This window comes from Salvelinus namaycush, chromosome 25, assembly GCF_016432855.1.
Source record: "Salvelinus namaycush isolate Seneca chromosome 25, SaNama_1.0, whole genome shotgun sequence".
Taxonomy (NCBI): domain Eukaryota; kingdom Metazoa; phylum Chordata; class Actinopteri; order Salmoniformes; family Salmonidae; genus Salvelinus; species Salvelinus namaycush.
In genome coordinates, this window is record NC_052331.1 from 9,599,899 (window position 1) to 9,623,170 (window position 23,272).

Sequence of the window (23,272 nt, forward strand, 5' to 3'; positions counted from 1 at the left end):
ATCACTGGCGACAAGGAGGGCATAAACAATAGCAAACATTTGATTATTCTTCTTTGTTTTTTGGGGAAGCATTTTTCCACAACAGTTATTTCATAAAAAAAATAAAAAAACATGCATCAAAGGGTAGACTTTAATTTGTGTGTATTCTTTTATACATACATTTAACATGGGAGGTAAAACCATGCTAGTCAGGATTAACATAATGTTAACTGAGGAGACCCACAAACAGCCATATGCCAGTAAATGCTCTGGAGAAATCAGAGCAACATATTTATTAACATATTATTCACCTGGCCACAAGAATACAAATAAAAGGCTTAAAACAGGGTAAAGTCGTTTAAAAACTCTATAAAGCAGCAATAAAATTAAACATGACAAATGTTGAGAATGTAATTACACTGACCAACATTCAACAAAAACTTGAATTGGAGTCCAACGTAAAAGCCATAGAAAGAGGCGATTGAGGAGGGGGAAAGTGCTAGGGAGGGAGTTGGAGGGGATGAGTCTAGTCCTCCAGAGTGTAGTTGGGGTTGACGACCAGAACTTCTTCCTGTGCCTCCGTCTCTGACCCTTTCAGCCCTCCCTGAGACAGCGCTATCAGGATATGATTCTACAGATGGAGAGGGAAGAAAAACAGTAATAGTAAAGATGTCTGTTGGACATTAAGGTTTCTAAAGGTGTTATTACTCCGACTCAACGCTGCAATGGGTGTGTTTGTGTGTTCTTACGTAGTGCACTAGTCTGTGCAGGACTTTCTCTATCAGTCCCTTCTTGTTGACGAGCTCCTCTTCTGAGTCAATCTCTGACTCCATCTCCTTCAGATACCAGTTGATTACTGCACTCTTCTTCAACTCCTCTTCCTCCTCGGCTGCGCACACAGGTAAACAGTTAACCGCTGCATAACAGACTGTCCACATGTAGAATGTGTGCGTTTTGTGTGTCTTACCCTCTTCGGCCCTGCGGAGATGCGGCGGTCCTCTGGGAAGGTCAGACGCAGCGGCAGAGTGGCCGCTCACAACGTCGGTGTGTCCGTTAACTCCGTTGGTGCCGCCGTTAGTTCCGTTGGAGTGGCTGTTCATTCCATCAGCGTGCTCGTTAACCAGGCCGTTTACGCCATTCCCTCCGTTGGGAACGTCACGACCTGCAGAGAGACAGAGAGGTGTCAGTACATGTAAATATCTGGAGTAAAGCGGCAGTAGTACTAGTGGTTGTGTACCGTTCTCTCCCTCCTCTTCCTCCTCCATCTCCTGGTCTTGTTCCAGATTGACGTCAGGCGTCTCCACTCTGATGATGGACTTATTCAGCAGGCGGAATGCCTCCTTCACGTGCTCAGGCTGGACCTGCCGGGAACAACAATCTATGACAAACCGACAGAGCAAACTTGATCAATCCTTCAGGACAGAACCAAACAAGGAAACGCAGGTTTTGAGAGCAGAAAGCAGTTGTGAGAGCGTTGTGCGTCTAAGTTCTTGGTACGTTGGGTATAGGCTGCGTGACCTCTAACCTCGTCGCAGCAGTGCATGCGGGCCATGCCCTCAGAGAGGCGGATCATGCTCTCCAGCTGCCGCACCGTGATTCGCCAGGCCGACTTGGCCACACCCCCAGCACTGACGCAGCCGTTTGTAGTGCTCCACGATGAACTCCTCGGACTCACCAGAGATCTACGCACAAACACAAATTCAGCCACATCAGTACTACTCCATTGGAATTGGGCATAAGCCCCATCACAGCACAGAAACGCAGACATTGGATATGTTTGCGTGCATTCAATAGTACGATTTATTGTGAATACTCAGATTTAATATAATACTTCAATTAGAACAGTTACATGGACGCATCTGAAATCAGGCTACATTTTGCGAACTCACTTCACTGGTGCGAATGAGAAACTCAAGCACACTCGCAGGTCCAATACACTGCTGGACCTCCTATTAAGGTGTTTACATGTCTTAATATTGCGAAAGATTGCTTAAAAATCGAGGTGTTTTTAAATCGATTTTAAAGGGAAAATGCACTCAAAAACAGTATTTTGTTTTTCTTTTCATTTGTCCAATGTTGATACAGTCCCAAAATTGGTGTCAGCAGTCATGTTTTCAAGATATTGGACTTTCAAGAAGCAAAGTGTCACCGGCCACATCATGATGATGATGCAAAATGGATCATATGATAATCAGAGTAAGGTGTTTACATGACTAATGCCATAAATCAGCTTAATATCTAATTATTAGAGTGCATGTAAATATACTCAGTGTGAAAATCCTTAACACACACACACACACACACACACACACACACACACACACACACACACACACACACACACACACACACACACACACACACACACACACACACACACACACACACACTCACAGCACTTACCTTGGGTTTGAACTGTCGGGCGAAGAGCAGGTATCTTCTGATCTCATCCAGAGAGTAGAGTCTGTCTACTGAGTTCTCAATGCGAGAGTGCAGATCCAAGATACGCCTGGTATGGCATAGTCTGTCACCTACACACACATTTCCATTAGTAATTATACACACACCATTCTTCACATACACACACAAATGTTCTCTCTTACACACACACACACACACAGAACACACCTCATTGCAGTCGTCCACTAGGATGAAGAAGAGGTCGAAGCGGATCATGATGGGAGCGGACAGGTTGACGTTCTGTTTGACTCTTGCTGCGGTCGTAGCGACCACCGACCGGGTTAGCAGCCGCCAGGATGGACCTACGGGCATTCAGAGTGGCCTGGAGGACAGGGAGGGAGGTCAGAGGGAGAGTGTGTGTGTGTACCTTGACTCCAGCTTTAGTGATGGTGTGTGTGTGTGTGTACCTTGACTCCAGCTTTAGTGATGGTGTGTGTGTGTGTGTGTGTACCTTGACTCCAGCTTTAGTGATGGTGTGTGTGTGTGTGTGTACACCTTGACTCCAGCTTTAGTGATGGTGTGTGTGTGTGTGTGTGTGTGTGTGTGTGTGTGTGTGTGTGTGTGTGTGTGTGTGTGTGTGTGTGTGTGTGTGTGTGTGTGTGTGTGTGTGTGTGTGTGTGCGTGTGTACCTTGACTCCAGCTTTAGTGATGGAGATGGTCTGTTGCTCCATGGCCTCATGGATGGCCACTTGGTCTCTGGTCTCCATCTTGTCAAACTCATCGATACAACACACACCCTGTGGACAAAGGGCAGCACATCCAACTTTAAGCACAAAACAGACAGAAATGCAAACACACACACACGCAACATCCTCAGCTCACACACACACTCACGTTGTCAGCGAGCATGAGAGCTCCGGGCTCGATGACGAACTCGTGTGACTCCTCGTCTCGAACCACGGCTGCTGTTAAACCAGCTGCACTGCTGGCCTTCCCACTGGTGTACACAGCCCTGGGACTGAACTCCACCACATGCCTGAGAGAGAGGGCACAGTGTGTGTAAGTATACCGTGGGTATCAGTGGCGACCCGTCATTCAGGGCAGGTGGCGCCTAGCCCCACCGGTTTTGGGACCCACATTTTTAGCAAAAAATAAATAAAAAGATGATATATAAATAAATAAATGTACAGTAGCTTTGATTGGACTGATCGTGTCAACATCTTTTTTTCACAATCTTAGCTAGCAGTCATCATCGTGAATCAAGTCCTTTTTAATCCTCGTCATATGAAGAGAAGTAATGAAGAGAAAATATGAAACGTATCGTTGCTCATCGGCCATTGGACATAAACAATACACAACAAGTTGGAAATTGCAAATTCAACAATGAGTGGTTTGGAAGGAATCGTGACAGTGGCTAACCGCAAGCATTGCAACTGGGAAGTCAGACTGGGAAAATACGTTTTGAACAGGCATCCAACAAAATTTGCCAACGACGGACCGCCGCTCACAACAAGGTGAGTCTTAAAACGTCTTATATGCTGCTGCATAAATGATGTAATCTGCCAGGGAGATATAGTCAGCCATGTTTTTTTAAAGGCAGTAAACGAGGCTGAATGAACTGTTTCCCTGCCAGACAAGGCTCTGCTGATAACCAGGAGCAGTAGTGGTAAGGGTTCACTCCATGGTGCTGAAAAGAAATCTCTGCTGTTGGGACAGCTTTATGTAGGCCCTAACAGTTTGTAGGCACCGTTTGTCACCGTTATAGTGCAATTAATGCATTATTTAGTGTTGTTTATTGGCTTTGTTTGAGATTTACATGCCAAAATCGCCACTGGTGGGTATAGGGAGATGTGGAGGTGGTTTTCTGTGAGGGTTAGACATGCATTGTGCAAGTATGTCGTTGTGTAAGCTATAGGCTGGAGGGATTTTTGACATGGGAGTGTATAGTGTGTAGGGTGTAAGGGTCTTACCTGAGGAACTGGCTCTTGGTGGTAGAGGGGTCTCCTATGATGCAGACGTTCACATCTCCTCTGAGAGATGTTCCCTCCATGGTGGTTTTGGGAACACCCCTGAACAACATCAGCAGGATGCCACGCGTCACCTCGTCATTACCTACACATACACATTATACATGTATTACACACATATTATACAGATACACGCTATACATTTATTACACACATTATACAGATACACGTTATACATTTATTACACACACACACACACACACACAGAATATCACATTTATTTATAAAGCCCAGCTGATATCTCAAAGTGCTGTACAGAAACCCAGCCTAAAACCCCAAACAGCAAGCAATTCAGGTGTAGAAGCACGGTGGCTAGGAAAAACCCCATGCAAAGGCTGTGTTTGTAGTGATAGTGTAGTGCTGACCGTGTATGGTGGGGAAGAGGCTGGTGCCGAGGTTGTGGTAGAGGTCCTTGTCTTGGCTCATCTCAAACACCTTCTCCCACTCCTGAACTGACATCTGGCTCTTGATGCTCTCTGCTGTCTGATCCTCGTCACGCAGCTCCTTCCCTCCGAACTACACACACGATTACAACTCCCTTCAAACAAATGTCGTACATGCATGCGTGATATGTCCACTAGTTTGTAGCCTGAGGTAGTGTAGGTGTGTGTGTGTGTCTCCAAGGTTTGAGTGAGGGTGTCGTACCCTAGGGTTGGTAGGAGCCACATGGCAGGCGAGGAAGGCCAGTCTGTAGGACAGCTCTCTGACTCCCAGGGCTTTAAGACCGCGAAGGCCCTCGTTCTCATAACCCTGTCTCCCTCCTACACGGGAACTGGTCTCTGCTCGCACACCTAGAGAGAGATGGGGAAATGGGTCATGCCAGTGTGAACCGTGTGCGTGTCATGCCGGTGTGATTGTGTCTGTCTATCGGTGTGTGTACATACCGGCAGTTTTAGAATAAAGAGGGGGCATTAAGATATAAAAAGACGGGTGGTTGGGACCGTTTCCGGTGTTTTTTTACAATGATGCGATACAAATTTGAAACTAAATTGCCACTTGCTGTAGCAAGGTGTTGTAGCAAACAAGTATGATTTAAATGCATGCTCCAGAAACAGGGCCTACTTTGTGACACGTCAGATGTATAGCTAGCTGATTGGCTAAAAACAGAACGTCAGCGCACTGTACCTTTTTGATTGGCTAAACGGATCCATCTCGTCGCAAGTCTCGGGATAAGATTTGACATGTTGAACATCGGAAACTTCCGCGTCGGACGTGAAACGTTCTAAAACTAGACCGTTCAGATCAAGCAAACTTTGTTCTAAAACTGCATAGAACAGTCTCGCCTCCTCTCGGCTGTTGTATCTGAACTGGGCTTTAGAGTTTGGGGAAGGTCTTATGAAGGTCTGTGACATAAATGTCACACCGTTTTTTAATGGATTTGTAATAAATGCCTTTTATTTTTTTAGGAATAGTGTCTGGCCTCTTCTTCTGGTCCTAGATCTGTAACTACCCATAGAACTCCTCCTGGATGGTGGTCGCCAGTTCCTGGTTAAATCCTCCCAGATCAGTGAAGGAGACCAACAGAGTGTTTCTCTCAGGCCTGATCAGCTCCTCAGCATCACGGACATACTTCACCTCACCGTCTGATGTCTGGTACCTACACACACACACAAACAAACAGTTGTATTACTCGTATGCATCCTGTTTTCATGTATACCTGATGTATAAGGTTATTAGAGGACTCGTATGAGGCTAGACCGACTATGTGCACATCTTAACCAACTTCAACGTGCTTGTTAGCTAGCTAGCTTGCTAGGTCTTAACAGTCCCAAAAAATGTTAAGATGCGATAAAAAAAAAAAAAGTTGCTGTAGCACAGGGGTTCCCGAACGTTTTCCAACTCGGGGGGGCCCCACTTCCAGCACTGGGGAACATCCAACGCTCCCCACCCAAGCCCCACGTCTATTTCTATGGGAATAAGCACTGTTCATGACACAAACTGTTCACACCCCTCTTGTTGGTGGAGAGAATTTTGCAGTTTTAAAGCTAATCTTCCAATTCTATACATTTTGCCATGTCTAATGTGTATTCATGTGATATTTGAGTGACTAAAAAATTACAACAATATCTATGGGCTAAAAACCTAAATGAAAAAACGTTAACTGACATGGGCTAGTTCATTTGGGCATTTCTGACAAGTTATAAATAGCTCTCTTAGGTATGCAATGACGAACATGACAAGAGGAACTGATGATGCACTACCCAATTCAAATCGAATCAAATTTTATTTGTCACATGCGCCGAATACAACAGGTTACAGTGAAATGCTTACTTACAAGCCCTTAACCAACAATGCAGTTAAGAAAAAATGAACACAAAATTAAATTTAAAAAAAGAAAAAAAAAGTTACAAATAATTAAAGAGCAGCAGTAAAATAACAATAGCGAGGCTATATACAGGGGGGTACCGGTACAGAGTCAATGTGCGGGGGCACCAGTTAGTCGAGGCAATATGTAGGTAGAGTTATTAAAGTGGCTATGCATAGATAATAAACAGAGAGTAGCAGCAGCGTAAAAGAGGGGGGCAATGCAAATAGTCTGGGTAGTCATTTGATTAGATGTTCAGGAGTCTTATGGCTTGGGGGTAGAAGCTGTTTAGAAGCCTCTTGGACCTAGACTTGGCGCTCCGGTACCGCTTGCCGTGCGGTAGCAGAGAGAACAGTCTATGACTAGGGTGGCTGGAGTCAGGCAGTGATGCAACCAGTCAGGATGCTCTTGATGATGCAGCTGTAGAACATTTTGAGGATCTGAGGACCCATGCCAAATCTTTTCAGTCTCCTGTCATGCCCTCTTCAGGACAGTCTTGGTGTGTTTGGACCATGTTAGTTTGTTGGTGATGTGGACACCAAGGAACTTGAAGCTCTCAACCTGCTCCACTACAGCCCCGACGATGAGAATGGGGTTGTGTTTGGGACTCCTTTTCCTGTAGTCCACAATCATCTCCTTTGTCTTGATCACGTTGAGGGAGAGGTTGTTGTCCTGGCACCACATGGCCAAGTCTCTGACCTCCTCCCTATAGGCTGTCTCATCGATGTTGGTGATCAGGCCTCCACTTTTGTGTCATTGGCAAACTTAATGAAGGTGTGAATTTTGAAATTGAATCCATGTACATTCTACTGCTACAACTACAAGTTTAAAGCAAGACTAAGTTCCTTAAAAAACAAACGCATATAAATCTGTCATTCTGCCCCTGAACAGGCAGTTTAACCCACTGAACAGTGGGTCATTGAAAATAAGAATTTGTTCTTAACTGACTTGCCTAGTAAAATAAAGGTAAAATAAATAAATAAAATACAGTACCAGTCCATAGTTTGGACACGTACTTATTCAAGGGTTTGTTTATTTTTTTACTATTTTCCACATTCTATAATAACAGTGAAGACATCAAAACGATGAAATAACACATATGGAATCAAGTAGTAACCAAAAAAGTGTTAAACAAATCAAAATATTTATATTTGAGATTCATTCAAAGTAGCCACCCTTTTTGCCTTGATGACAGCTTTGCACACTCTTGGCATTTTCTCATGAGTTAGTCACCTGGAATGCTTTTCAATTAACAGGTGTGCCTTGTTAAAAGTACATTTGTGGAATTTCTTTCCTTAATGCGTTTGAGCCAATCAGTTGTATTGTGACAAGGTAGGGGTGTTATACAGATTGCCCTACTTGGTAAAAGACCAAGTCCATATTATGGCAAGAACAGCTCAAATAAGCAAAGAGAAAATACAGTCCATCAGTACTTTAAGACATGAAGGTCAGTCAATACAGAACATTTCAAGAACTTTGAAAGTTTCTTCAAGTGCAGTCGCAAAAACCATCAAGGGCTATGATGAAACTGGCTCTCATGAGGACCGCCACAGGAAAGGAAGACCCAGAGTTACCTCTGCTACAGAGGATAAGTTCATTAAAGTTACCAGCTTCAGAAATCAGCAATTACCTGCACCTCAGATTGCAGGCCAAATAAATGTTTCACAGAGTTCAAGTAACAGACATATCTCAACATCAACTGTTCAGAGCAGACTGTATGAATCAGGCCTTTATGTTTGAATTGCGGCAAAGAAACCACTACTAAAAGGACACCAGTAACAAGAAGAGACTTGCTTGGGCCAAGAAACATGAGCAATGGACATTAGACCAGTGGAAATCTGTCCTTTGGTCTGATGAGTCCAAATTTGATATTTTTGGTTCCAATGGCAGTGTCTTTGTGAGACGCAGAGTACATTTACATTTACGTCATTTAGCAGACGCTCTTATCCAGAGCGACTTACAGTAGAGTGCATACATTTTATTACATTTTACATACTGAGACAAGGATATCCCTACCGGCCAAACCCTCCCTAACCCGGACGACGCTATGCCAATTGTGCGTCGCCCCACGGACCTCCCGGTTGCGGCCGGCTGCGACAGAGCCTGGGCGCGAACCCAGCCCAGCCTGGGCGCGAACCCAGAGACTCTGGTGCCCTAGACCACTGCGCCACCCGGGAGGTACATGGAGTAGGTGAATGGATGATCTGTGCATGTGTGGTTCCCACGGTGATGCATTGAGGAGGTGGTGTAATGGTGTGGGGGTGCTCTGCTGGTGACACTGTCTGTGATTTATTTAGAATTCAAGGCACACTTAACCAGCATGTCTACTACAGCATTCTGTAGCGATATGTCATCCCATCTGGATTGCGCTTAGTGGGACTATCATTTTTTCCCCCAACAGGACAAGGACCCAAATCACACCTCCAGGCCGTGTAAGGGCTATTTCACCAAGAAGGAGAGTGATGGAGTGCTGCATCAGATGACCTGGCCTCCACAATCACCCGACCTCAACCCAATTGAGATGGTTTGGGTTCAGTTGGACCCCAGACTGAAAGAAAAACAGCCAACAAGTGCTCAGCGTATGTGGGAACTCCTTTAAGACTGTTGGAAAATAATTCCAGGTGTCTAGCTCATGAAGCTGGTTGAGAGAATGCTATTATCTAGCTAGCTATAAATCTACCAGTCAGCTAACGTTAGGTACCAAGAAGAACAATAACATAATGTCACTCACTCTTCTAAGAAAGCCTGGAAAAGCTTCTGGCATTTCTCTGCCAACTCGTCTTTCACCATCTGTCCCGCATTCTCCTGAGTCGTCTGTGCAAGATCCATATTTTCACTGGATTAATACTGAAATCTCTTCCGTCTTCCCTTGACGAATCGTACCATGCACGCTGGAGAAGAGAAAGTGCACTTTTCGCGCGATAACAAGGACCATGTGACGTTTGGGGAGACACAGTTGACCAATCCCATCGTTGTATCTTGACACCGTGTAAAAGCCTGAAAGATTCTAGCCAATCAAATGTGGTATGCAAATATGAACAACCCATTTTCTCCTTGAAGGAGCAACATTGTGTAAAACCATAGCGCTTACAGGTAATAGCTACTTTCAGAGTGATGGTGGGGTACAGTTCTGCGGTTTCGCCACTAGAGGTAGCTGTTGAACTGATAGAGCAGGTTCTCAAATGCAGCATTATTATATTGCGTGTTGGTTTTGTAAAAACTTGTTATGGGTTTAAGATGACACAGTGATGCCATCTGTTGTTAAATGTTAATTACTGAAACTGGTGTGCTTGGGATACCCGGATGTATTGCAATATACTGAAAAAGACTGGTTACTCGAATCAATGACTCTGTCTCGTCATTTAACATCCAAACAAAACGGTCTGGTTTCATGGTCTTCCACAGGGGAAGGACAAGGACCATAGCCTGTCAGTCCTCCCTGGCAAAGTGCCTTTCTCTCTCATCTCTCCTCCAGAGTACACAGTAGTTAACTCTTATCTGACAGGTGAGAGCAACATGGAGATCGCTTATCACCTGCCATCAGGGTTGGTAGGTTACTTTCCGTTAAAGTTACTAGTTACCTGTCCAAAATTGTAATCAGTAACAACTTTTGGATTACCCAAACTCAGTAATGTAATCTGATTACATTCAGTTACTTTTAGATTACTTTCCCCTTAAGAGGCATTAGAAGAAGACCAAAACGTATGTTACCAATCGAACCACATCTATTGCAGGATAAATCAATGATAAAGTTTACATATCTGGCCATATATGGATGTTCAATTTTACTTTATGAGTTGGTTATGTAGGCTTCATCTTACCCATCGCTTTCTACTACATATAATAATACAATTCAATTATATCTTTACATTAAAAACCAAAGTCTATCAGAATTTCAGTCATTCCCGTAAATGTTAAACCCCTTGACCTTCAAGAATAAGACTTGGAAATATGGAAGTATAGATTAGCCAAATTGTTTTACCTGACCATAACCCCAAAACTAAGGACTTATTAGCCAGCCCTACTCTGCTGTTTATGATTGTGTTGTCATGGAGGACTGATTGGGCTCATGGAATCGAGTTGAAAAATAAATGCTGCGCTCATGGAATGGCATGTTTTGAGCACTACTGAAAAGTGCTATTAACATGTGGAAAATGAATGCCATATGCTGCATTTGCTATAGGCCAATTGTTTATCTTTTTGTTGGTGACTCTTTGATATCTTGATAATATGCAGCTGTTTAAAGGGCAAATCCAAAGATGAAACAATAAGAAAATGGTTGCCCCACCTCTGTTTTGGTAAAAAGCTGAGGGATGGGCCTGGAGAAACGTAATCACTCAGATTAATAGACAGAGCTATAGATGCAAGGACTGAACATCCATGATATCAACATGTATTGTTTTAACCATGTTATGAGGCTCTACAGTGTTTGTTTACATTTGCAATGTTTCCAAACATTGGAGAAAAACAAGTTTATATTTTGGGTTCTCATGGAGTGTGACAGTTGAGCTAAGCTCATGAGGCATTTATAAGTTCTATTCATCAAGAATCAATGGATTTATATATATATTTTTGAATATAAGTTCAAAAATGGATGTAGCAACTACAGATTGCCCCTTTAAGGCTATCAAAAGTGTGCGAGTTTGAACATGTGTCCATTAGGCCAATGGAATTAGATTGAGCAATAAAAGCTCAATTTTTATTCTGTAGGCTGGGATCCGCACTGTGCATCTGTTGCAAGAGTGCATTTTTCACTGGCTGTCCACTAGTTTCAAAAACAATGATTGATAGGCAGCTTAAACTTCTTGAATTCAACCTGTATTTGGTTTGTGTGCACATTTTAGATTTGTGAACAGCAATCCACAACAGACATAATCCGTAAAGCCGAACTAGCAAAATGAGAGAGCAGAAGTGTGATTCACATCAATGCGCTATGTACTGTAGATAACAATAATAAGTGATATCCGTATCGCCGTAGACTACACCACTGGTGTCATCCTTACCTCCAAGCGTTTATTCAAGTTAGATAATCATTGGATGACGACAGAAATCGTACCATTGGAAGATATAGCTTGGACTGTATCCTACAAAAGACTATTCCTGCTCTTTTCCCGTGATCCATCAAACACATTTGGTGTGTCGTCATAGTGGACTTTGATTTGTGGTAAAACTCGCTCAGGATGGAACAAACTTAAATTTGCACCTTTTTTCAATGCTGATTTGAATATCATTGAGAAAACAGACATGTCGGAAAAAAATATTCTTCAAACCTCCTTTCTGAATTTAAAAGTAATCCTTGAAGTAATAATATAGTTTTTCAAAAGTATCTGTAATCTGATGACAATATTTTTGCTGGTAACGTAACGGATTACAGTTACCGTTTTTTAAATAATCCGTTACTCTCCTACTCTGCCTGCTATTCACCTGTCCAGCTTTTTCACATTTCACACAGAACCGGTGATAAGCAATAAGGTGGATGCCTACCAGGTGTTTGCTTGTATGTGAAGCACATGGGGATGTGTGAAACTTTCTCCTCAGACTGTGTCCCCACTTGCACCAGCAAATAGCTAGTGTATTGTGTGGTGCCGACTGGGAAGATGCTCCAGGAGGGCGGTCACGTGCAAGCAAGGCAGAGGTCCTGGGTTCAAGCCTGGTGTGAGCTGAATCAGGAGGAAGTAGCCCTACTTAGTAAAAGACCAAGTCCATATTTTGGCAAATAAGCAAAGAAAAATTACAGTCCATCATTACTTGAAGACATGAAGGTCAGTCAATACAGAACATTTCAAGAACTTTGAAAGTTTCTTCAAGTGCAGTCGCAAAAACCATCAAGCGCTATGATGAAACTAGCTCTCATGAGGACCGCCACAGGAAAGGAAGACCCAGAGTTACCTCTGCTGCAGAGGATAAGTTCCTTAGAGTTACCAGCTTCAGAAATCAGCAATTAACTGCACCTCAGATTGCAGGCCAAATAAATGTTTCACAGAGTTCAAGTAACAGACACATCTCAACATTAGCTGTTCAGAGGAGACTGCGTGAATCAGGCCTTTATGTTCGAATTGCTGCAAAGAAACCACTACTAAAGGCCAGCAGTAAGAAGAAGAGACTTTCTTGGGCCGAGAAACATGAGCAGTAGTACTTGCTGAGCAAGCAGTGTGATGTCCTTTAAATATGCATTCACATGTCCAGTGTTTTCACACCAGAGCAGATAAAGGAGAAGAAGCCCATTTATACCGTTAAAAGGATAGTATGGGATTTTGGCAATGAGGCCCTTAATCTATACTGAACAAAAATATATTAAATCAAATAAAATGTTATTTGTCACATGCGCCGAATACAATAGAATAGACCTTACAGTGAAATAGTTATGTACAAGCCCTTAACCAACAATGCCGTTTTAAGAAAAATAAGTTTTAAAGTATTTACTAAAAATAAACTGAAGTAAAAGATAAAGTAAAGTAGAAAAATAATACATAATTAAAGAGCAACAATAAAATAACAGTAGCGAGGGTATATACAGGGGGTCAATGTGCAGGGCACAGTAATATGTACATGTATGTAAAGTGACTATGCATAAATAATAAACAGAGAGTAGCAGCAGCGCAAATAGTCCAGGTAGCCATTTGATTAGCTGTTCATGAGTCTTATGGCTTGGGGGTAGAAGCTGTTAAGAAGCCACATGTAAAGTGTTTCATGAGCTGAATTAAAAGATCCCAGAAATTTCCCATACTCACAAAAAGCTTAATTCTCTCAAATTTGGGGTACATGTATAGGCAATCCATCCACCTGACATGTATGGCATATCAAGATGCGGATTAAACAGCATGATCATTACACAAGTGCACCTTGTGCTGGGGACAATAAAAGGCCACTAAAATGTGCAGTTTTGTCACACAACACAATGCCACAGATGTCTCAAGTTTTGAAAGAGTGTACAATTTGCATGCTGACTGCAGGAATTTCCATCAGAGAGGTTGACAGAGAATTAAATGTTCATGTTGTCTACCATAAGCCAACGTCATTTTAGAGAATTTGGCAGTACGGCCTCACGACCGCAGACCACGTGTGACCATTCCAGCCCAGGACCTCCACAGTCGGCTTCTTCTTCTGTGGGATCGTCTGAGACCAGCGACCCAGACAGCTGATGAAACGGTGGGTTTACACAACCAAAGAATTTCTGCACAAACTGTCAGAAACCATCTCACCGTCGTCCTCACCAGGGTCTTGACCTGACTGCAGTTCGGCGTCGTAACTGACTTCAGAGGGCAAATGCTCACTTTCGATGGCCACTGGCACGCTGGAGAAGTGTGTTCTTCATGGATGAATCCCGGTTTCAACTGTACCCCGGCAGATGGCAGACAGCATGGATGGCATCATTTGGGCAAGCGGTTTCCTGATGTCAATGTTGCGAACAGAGTGCCCCATGGTGGCGGTGGGGTTATGGTATGGGCAGGCATAAGCTACGGACAACAAACACAATTGCATTTAATCGATTTTATCTATTTGAATGCACAGAGATACCGTGACAAGATCCTGAGGTCCATTGTTGTGCCATTCATCCGCCGCCATCACCTCCATGTTTCAGCATGATAATGCACGGCCCCATGTCGCAAGAATCTGTTCACAATTCCTGGAAGCTGAAAATGTCCCAGTTCCTCCATGGCCTGAGTACTCACCAGACATGTCACCCATTGAACACGTCTGGGATGCTCCAGATAAACATGTACAACAGCGTGTTCCAGTTCCCGCCAATATCCAGCAACTTCGCACAGACATCGAAGAGGAGTGGGACAACATTCCACAGGGCACGATCAACAGGCTGATCAACTGTATGCGAAGAAGATGTGTGAAGCTGCATGAAGCAAATGGTCACACCAGATGCTGACTGTTTTTCTGATCTATACCCCTACATTTTTCTTAAAGCTATCTGTGACCTACAGATGCATACCTGTAATCTCAGTCATGTGAAATCCCTAGATTAGGGCCTAATGCATTCATTTCAATTGACTAATTTCCTTATATGAAATGCAACTTTGTTGCATGTTGCGTTTTTATATTTTTATTCAGTGTACTTCCCCAGAGTCAGATGAACGTGTGGATACTATTTTTATGTCTCTGCGTTCAATATGGGCTTCATTGCCAAAATGGTGTACTATCCCTTTAAGATGTAGCCCATCTCAGTCCGAATTTCCCAGGATTGTTCAGAGTCTCACCAACAGGAAAGTCTGTCTTGCATTGACAGACGAGTTAACATTCTGTAGGCAGTAGACAAGTACACACACCCACACACAGCCAAGCGTTTAGACCATCACTATAGTGGGGCTGGGGAGTAGAAGGAGAGAGGAAAGTAGAGGAGACGAGTGATGAGAAGAATGAGGGATAGAATTGAGGGCATTTGTGTCTGTTTCAAAGCTGGATGTACATATCTTTACAGGTGTGTCTGCGTGTACGTGTCTGAAAGATCTTTCCAGCTGTTTGCTTTTCCTAAATAGAGAGGGAGGAAGTCCTTCCTGTTATGAATACTCTATGACTAGAGGAGAATAGTGTGTGTGTGTCACCAAACCCCTGACACATTAGCAGCTGCATGGGTTTGGGAAGTGGTACGTTTTGGATGTGGGGTATGCCTTGTGCATGTGTGTGTGTGTGTGACCGTGCGTGCATCCGTGTATGTGGCTGAGGGGTGACTGATTCGGGAATGGGTACTTGTTAGGGAGTGTTGATTTGTCTTCTCTCTGTTTTCTTCGCTCTTCCTCCTCCTCTTCCTCCCTCTATCTGCCAGGAAGCTCTGTTTTAATGCTGGGAGAGGCATTGTATGGGAAGCTTCCGTGTGTGTATGGGAAGTGCTTGAGAGGCCCTGGGAACATTGACTCTGCTCGTCACTCACCGAGCCACCCTCCCATGTAACCTACTTGGCTCTAAGTTGAAACGGCTCAGCTGGCCAGCAGCAGCAATACTGTGAGTTCCCAACCTATTGTTCCCTACTCTTTCTTTCTACTACCTTTTATTTTACACCAACATCCTACTTATGTGCAGAAATCCTCTGTTCTGGTGTGCGCGCGCGCGTGTGTGTGTGTGTGTCCCTCGGGGGGGTCTGTAAAACAGCTGAAGGCATGGAGCTAAACCAGCTGGTCACCAGTGCTGTTGTTGGAACAGGCTCCATGGTAACCCTGTAAGACCAGAAACACCTGCTCGTCTGTGTGTGTGTTCGGATTCAGTTCATGCCCACATACTGTAAGTGTTGTAGGCCTACAAGAGTCTCTGCTGTAGTAGTGTTCGTATTGGTGTCATAAGACCTGATAACAATACCCCCAAAAACGTATTTTCACTTCAGTCTTTTGGAGTCTACATGAGAGTGGGTGCAAAGTGGAGTTCTAAGTACAGGAGGTCTTTAATTAGGCCTATGAGGAGAGGGAGATACAGTGTTGGTGATGAAAGGGAGAGGAGAGAGGTGTGGAGAGAGAGAGAGAGAGAGAGAGAGAGAGAGAGAGAGAAGGGGAAAAAAGAAAAGAGGGGTGATGCTAGAGGGGTGATAGAGAGAGAAGGAGAGAGAGGGTACAGATTTAGGATCTTAATTTGATCACTGTGTTGATGACAATGTTCTTGCAAAGGAGGAAATGCAAACGTGTCGTGTATTCAAGGTTTAAAAATGCTTCTGAAGTTTGTAATTTCCACTTTGAAACGTCAGACTCTATTTGCCCTGACGTAAAATGCATCAACCCATACAAAACATAAATGATCATCCACATAATAATTCACATTCCTGTTGCTGCAGGAGTATTTTCCTGCTGTAGCAAACTGGCTCAAATTAAGATCCTACTGTATAAGAGTGCGAGAGTGGTAAGGGCGGGTTGACACCTTCGTCAGTGTTGACTGGGTCTGAGATTATGTCTGCACAGGATATGCCTCACCTATAACGAACATCACACCCACTGTCTATACCACAACCCCAAACACACATCTACCTGAACCCTTCACAGGCTGTGGGTAGACTGAGCGCCCAAAATGCGCAATGGCGCCGTGCGCCTGGAGTCTGGACTAGCGCACTGAGAGGCGACACGGTTATAACACACACACACGGTTCATTTATTGTCAAAGACCCCGTGGGAGAACATGGTATTTAACAGAACGGAGAACAGGAGACACTATCTGATCTGAGAATAACACACACACACACACACACACACACACACACACACACACACACACACACACACACACACACACACACACACACACACACACACACACACACACACACACACACACACACACACACACACACACACACAATAATAATCCTGTCAGATGACGCAAGTCAGAATTGTCTCACACACCCGTGCACTTCTTCATGGTGCCACTCATGCAGGACTGTTCTGATTCAGCTCTGTGTCAAAGGGACAAAGTGGTGCAAACACAAACTCGCTCTCCCTCACTCTCAATTTATCTCACTCACACGCAGCAGCTGTACCCTCATACATACAGACACACTACAGCTGTACCCTCATACATACAGACGCACTACAGCTGTACCCTCATACATACAGACGCACTACAGCTGTACCCTCATACATACAGACGCACTACAGCTGTACCCTCATACATACAGACGCACTACAGCTGTACCCTCATACATACAGACACACTACAGCTGTACCCTCATACATACAGACGCACTACAGCTGTACCCTCATACATACAGACGCACTACAGCTGTACCCTCATACATACAGACGCACTACAGCTGTACCCTCATACATACAGACACACTACAGCTGTACCCTCATACATACAGACGCACTACAGCTGTACCCTCATACATACAGACGCACTACAGCTGTACCCTCATACATACAGACGCACTACAGCTGTACCCTCATACATACAGACGCACTACAGCTGTACCCTCATACATACAGACGCACTACAGCTGTACCCTCATACATACAGACACACTACAGCTGTACCCTCATACATACAGACGCACTACAGCTGTACCCTCATACATACAGACGCACTACAGCTGTACCCTCATACATACAGACGCACTACAGCTGTACCCTCATACATACAGACACACTACAGCTGTACCCTCATACATACAGACGCACTACAGCTGTACCCTCATACATACAGACGCACTACAGCTGTACCCTCATACATACAGACGCACTACAGCTGTACCCTCATACATACAGACGCACTACAGCTGTACCCTCATACATACAGACGCACTACAGCTGTACCCTCATACATACAGACGCACTACAGCTGTACCCTCATACATACAGACGCACTACAGCTGTACCCTCATACATACAGACGCACTACAGCTGTACCCTCATACATACAGACACACTACAGCTGTACCCTCATACATACAGACACACTACAGCTGTACCCTCATACATACAGACACACTACAGCTGTACCCTCATACATACAGACGCACTACAGCTGTACCCTCATACATACAGACGCACTACAGCGGTGTGCTGAGAATGTGTTGATAACGTTTCCCCTCTCCTTTATTGTTTGACTGTCAATAGACAACAACAGCATTATATCATCATGCCATTGTCAACAATATTATTCTCACAGATTTGATGTTAGGGGCCTAAACTGTAAACAAAGGCGCGCGCACACACACACACACACACACACACACACGCACACACTCAAATATCCTGCGATAGAGCCACTTTCAGCACCTGACACCTCGAAAACAGGAAAAGCATTTCAGCGGGTCACAGATGTGTGTGTGTGTGTGTGTGTGTGTGTGTGTGTGTTGGGGGCGGAGCAAGGGTGGAAGAAGGGTAGACTCAGCTATTTAACCTCACCGGGTACAGAACTTTACTCCATTTGGAGAAGAGAAAGACAGACGTGGCAGGAGAGAACAGAGGGAGAGACAAAAATATAGCTGTCTCCATCATGTCCTACTACGAGGTATGGCTTGTTAACAAAACTTTTCTGGGACTTTATATGGCTGTCAGCATTTGTCTTGGTTATCATGTTAATCACTAATCAGATTGTAGCATCGGTTCTTAAAATTGTGCACATCGTATTTTTTAAGTGTACTCAATTATCCTTCTCTCTCCCTCTCTCTGTAGCACTTTGTGATACCAGAATCGGATTATGAGTACAATGACACGATTTCCGGTTTTGGTTCTGGCTTGGGCGATTTCGGTGCTGGATTTGAGGAGCCATGTGACCGTGAGCTGCTGAGCCCCAGTGTGCAGCGTATCTTCCTCCCGGTGGTGTACGGTTTCATCTTCACCCTGGGGATCACCGGGAATGGCCTGGTGGTGTTTGTACTGGGCTGCCAGCGGAAGGCCCGGCTCAGCCTAACGGACCGCTACCGGCTGCACCTCTCCGCCGCCGACCTGCTCTTCGTGCTGGCGCTGCCGTTCTGGGCTGTGGACGCAGCACTAGGGGACTGGCGCTTTGGAGCAGTCACATGTGTCAGCGTGCACGTCATCTACACGGTGAACCTGTATGGCAGCGTGCTGATCCTGGCCTTCATCAGTCTGGACCGCTACCTGGCCGTGGTCAAAGCCACGGACACCAGCACCACACACATCCGGCAGCGGCTAGCTCGCAGGTATGTGTACGCTGGTGCCTGGCTGCCTGCTGGTCTCCTCGCCATCCCCGACATGGTGTTCGCTCGGACCCAGGAGGCAGGGGAAGGGGAGATGGTGTGTGCAAGGCTCTATCCGTCAGAGAACGCCCCACTGTGGGTGTCCCTGTTTCACCTTCAGACGGTGCTGGTGGGGCTGGTGGTGCCGGGCCTGGTGCTACTGGTGTGTTACTGTGTGATCGTGTCCAGGCTGACCCGCGGCCCTCTGGGAGGCCAGAGGCAGAAGAGGAGGGCGGTGCGGACCACTGTGGCTTTGGTTCTCTGTTTCTTCCTCTGCTGGCTGCCGTACTGCATTGGTATCACAGTGGATGCTCTCCTCCGCTTGGAGCTGATCCCGCGGGGCTGTACGTTGGAGTCAGGCCTGGGGTTGTGGTTAGCGGTGTCTGAGCCAATGGCGTACGCCCATTGCTGCTTGAACCCGCTGCTCTACGCCTTCCTGGGTGTGGGTTTCAAGAGTTCTGCTCGCCGCGCCCTCACACTTACACGCATGTCCAGCCTGAAGATTCTCCCGCGTAGACGAACAGGGGCCACGACGTCCACAACGACAGAGTCAGAGTCATCTAGTCTGCACTCCAGCTAAGATAATAGTCTATAACCTAATAGTGTGTGTGTGTGTGTGTGTGTGTGTGTGTGTGTGTGTGTGTGTGTGTGTGTGTGTGTGTGTGTGTGTGTGTGTGTGTGTGTGTGTGTGTGTGTGTGTGTGTGTGTGTGTGTGTGTGTGTGTGAGAGAGAGTAATGAGAGTAAGACTGCTGGTCAGTTCTTGAGATTTTTTTGTAAATATGTTTTGCTTTGCCAGCATTCACTGTTGTTATGGTATGTAAGTATGTATGCTTTTTTAAAACTTCTAAACATGTTTGTAATAAAATGTAAAAAAAAATAAAAAAAATAATCTTCACTTGGTTCTCTCATTGAGTGGTGTCACGGTGTGTGTGTGTGTGTGTGTGTGTGTGTAAGAGAGAAAGAGAAAGAGAAAGAGAGATGAGGTGTATCTTCACGCTCTTGAAAGTGAAACTGATAAATCCCCGTGGTACGGTTGGCCAGTCAAGCGCACTTAAAACATCCTGCTGTGTGTGTGAGCAGGGGGGGGGTGGACATTTATTGTTTCTCCAGATGTTGTTATGGGAACTGTATGCCCCCCACCCACACAGGTAAGGGGATATTTGTGTGTGTCACATCCTGTTATTATCATCATGGCATTGCTGCCCCCCTACCCACACACATACATTCACATTGAAAATGAAATTGGCTGATGTTTCAGACCATAGCCACGGGAAGTAGGGGTGCTGAGGGGGCTACAGCACCCCCTGATAAATCACCCCAAAAAATAATACAGACAAAAGAAAAGTAGGGAAAAAAGTATTTCTCACAAAAATTGGTGCACTAGGCCTTTATCACTTCGTCACCCCAAAACATCTTCTGGTGGCCATGTTCAGACGTGTGACACTGGACCAGGTGTGACTGATTCACAACAGCAGAGGATTTATTTGCATCTTAACAGACAAATATTCCTCTGTGTGTGTGTGTGTGTAGGGCAGCAGGTCCCAAACTAGGGGTCCCTGATATGAAAATGTGTTTGCCGGAGAATTTCCAAAACATATACAGAATTTCCAAAACATATACATATATATATATATATATGGCAAAAGGCCGCACTTGACAGTTGCACTTGAATCATTGCCACGGTGAATGGCTAGGCACGCTACGAAACCACAGACTATTGCAGAGATTTTGATATGACCGCTCACCATTGATATGGTGAAAACAGCGTGTGGGGAGGCAGAGGCTCAGAAACTCACATCAATACCTTTGTCATATAACACTGTGAAACTAAGAAATGATGCTATTGCTAGCAATCAGGAGGAAACTCTGACTGAATTACTCAAAATACCCACCATATACTCTCCAAACGGATGTTAGCTGCGAGGGCCGAGATGCCCATGCATTGACTTTTGCTCGCTACATGTCGGGGGATGCTATTCACAAGGCCATATATTTCTGGCTCAGGGTTGTTCAGTGTGCTGCGAGGCTAAATTGATGAAAAACAGATTCCATGGGATTGAATGTGGGCTTTTGCACAGATGGGGCTCCATATATCACGGGACGGCAGAGAGGCCTCTGCATTCTAGTTATGAATGTGTCTCCCTCTGCCATATGAACGCATTGTATGATACACCCACTGAGCTATAATGGATACACCGAGAGCAACTGGCGGCAAAAGAGCTGAGCGCAGAACTCGGGAGATATGCAGGAAGTAACTTCGATTGTAAACTACATTGCACAAGCAAAACTATGTGGAGATGTGGAATCAGAGCATGACAATGTTTTATTTCACACCAAAGCTTGGTGGTTTTTGAGGGGGAGTGTTGGAAAGAGTTTTCGAATTGAGAGAGGAACTGTTGTCATTCGCAATGGATGTAAAAAACCAACTTTGTTGAATTTCTGTGTAATGAAAAGAAAATGTGTATCCTTGCCTACGTAACAGACATGTTCGGGAAACTGAATGAACTGAACACAAGCATGCAGGGGAAATGCAATTTTTTTTTTTTTTTTTTACAGATGAGTGACTAAATCAGCAGAATCCATTTGACTGTGATCTTGGCTCAGTTGAAATGCCAGTGATGGGTTTGGATTTCTGATCTTTAACTATTATTAATCATTAGTTCTAATAGAGACATGAGGGGTGCCATAGCCGAGGGTTTACACCAGGAGTTGTTTGTAGGAGGAAGGGTTATGGTGGGTGCAATTAAGCTTGGGAGTAGTTCCTCCATCTTAATCTTTTATTTTTATTGGCCAGTCTGAGACATGGCTTTTTTCTTTGCAACTCTGCCTAAAAAGGCCAGCCTCCCGGAGTCGCCTCTTCACTGTTGACGTTGAGACTGGTGTTTTGCGGGTACTATTTAATGAAGCTGCCAGTTGAGGACTTGTGAGGCGTCTGTTTCTCAAACTAGACACTCTAATGTACTTGTCCTCTTGCTCAGTTGTGCACCGAGGCCTCCCACTCCTCTTTCTATTCTGGTTGGAGCCAGTTTGCGCTGTTTTGTGAAGGGAGTAGTACACAGCGTTGTACGAGATCTTCCGTTTCTTGGCAATTTCTCGCATGGAATAGCCTTCATTTCTCAGAACAAGAATAGACGGATGAGTTTAAGAAGAAGGTACTTCATTTCTAGCCATTTTGAGCCTGGAATTGAACAGACAAATGCTGATGCTCCAGATACTTAACGGAGTCTAAAGAAGGCCAGTTTATTGCTTCTTTAAATCAGAACAACAATTTTCAGCTGTGCTAACATAATAGCAAAAGGGTTTTCTAATGATCAATTAGCCTTTTAAAATGATAAACTTGGATTAGCTATAACAACGTGCCACAGGAGTGGTTTCTGATAATGGGCCTCTGTACGCCTATGTAGATATTCCATTAAAAAATCAGCCGTTTCCAGCTACAATAGTCATTTACAACATTAACAATGTCCACTGTATTTCTGATCAATTTGTTATTGTAATGGACAAAAAATTTGCTTTTCTTTCAAAAACAAGGACATTTCTAAGTGACCCCAAACTTTTGAACGGTAGTGTATGAACAACTGTCGTTTTATGTGACACAAAGATATGTGCCTGCTGAGACATACAAGTGTATCTGTAGCTGCAGTAGGCCTACACATAATTTGGACCTACCAACACACACAGATCAGCTCAACAATATGAACACCACTAGGCTATTAAAGATTCTTACAGGCTTCATAACTTGAACTAGATTGATGTCGAATTTGTGACACTATGAGTGTAAGCAAGGCACAACGTCTCCAAGTGGGAAATATTTTGTGTGTGGGAGAGTTTTACACACACGCTATAGCAAAAGAACAGGGAGTGGGCGAAAAAGTAGGCTGTGGTGTTTTATAGTATTCACATCACTTTTACAGTAGCCTATCACTCAA

At 44.5% G+C, this 23,272-nt stretch overlaps 1 protein-coding gene and 1 pseudogene across 1 annotated transcript; one reads left to right on the forward strand and one right to left on the reverse strand.

The window, feature by feature from the left end:
• Nucleotides 1–305: 305 nt before the first annotated feature.
• Nucleotides 306–9,585, reverse strand: LOC120020616 (annotated as a pseudogene).
• Nucleotides 9,586–18,575: 8,990 nt separating this feature from the next.
• On the forward strand, nucleotides 18,576–20,186 carry LOC120020048 (C-X-C chemokine receptor type 4-like). The gene is made up of 2 exons (XM_038963479.1): nucleotides 18,576–18,651; nucleotides 18,816–20,186. Exons 1-2 carry the CDS (start codon nucleotides 18,637–18,639, stop codon nucleotides 19,920–19,922), a joined length of 1,122 nt encoding a protein of 373 aa, XP_038819407.1. The 5' UTR covers nucleotides 18,576–18,636; the 3' UTR covers nucleotides 19,923–20,186.
• Nucleotides 20,187–23,272: the final 3,086 nt, after the last annotated feature.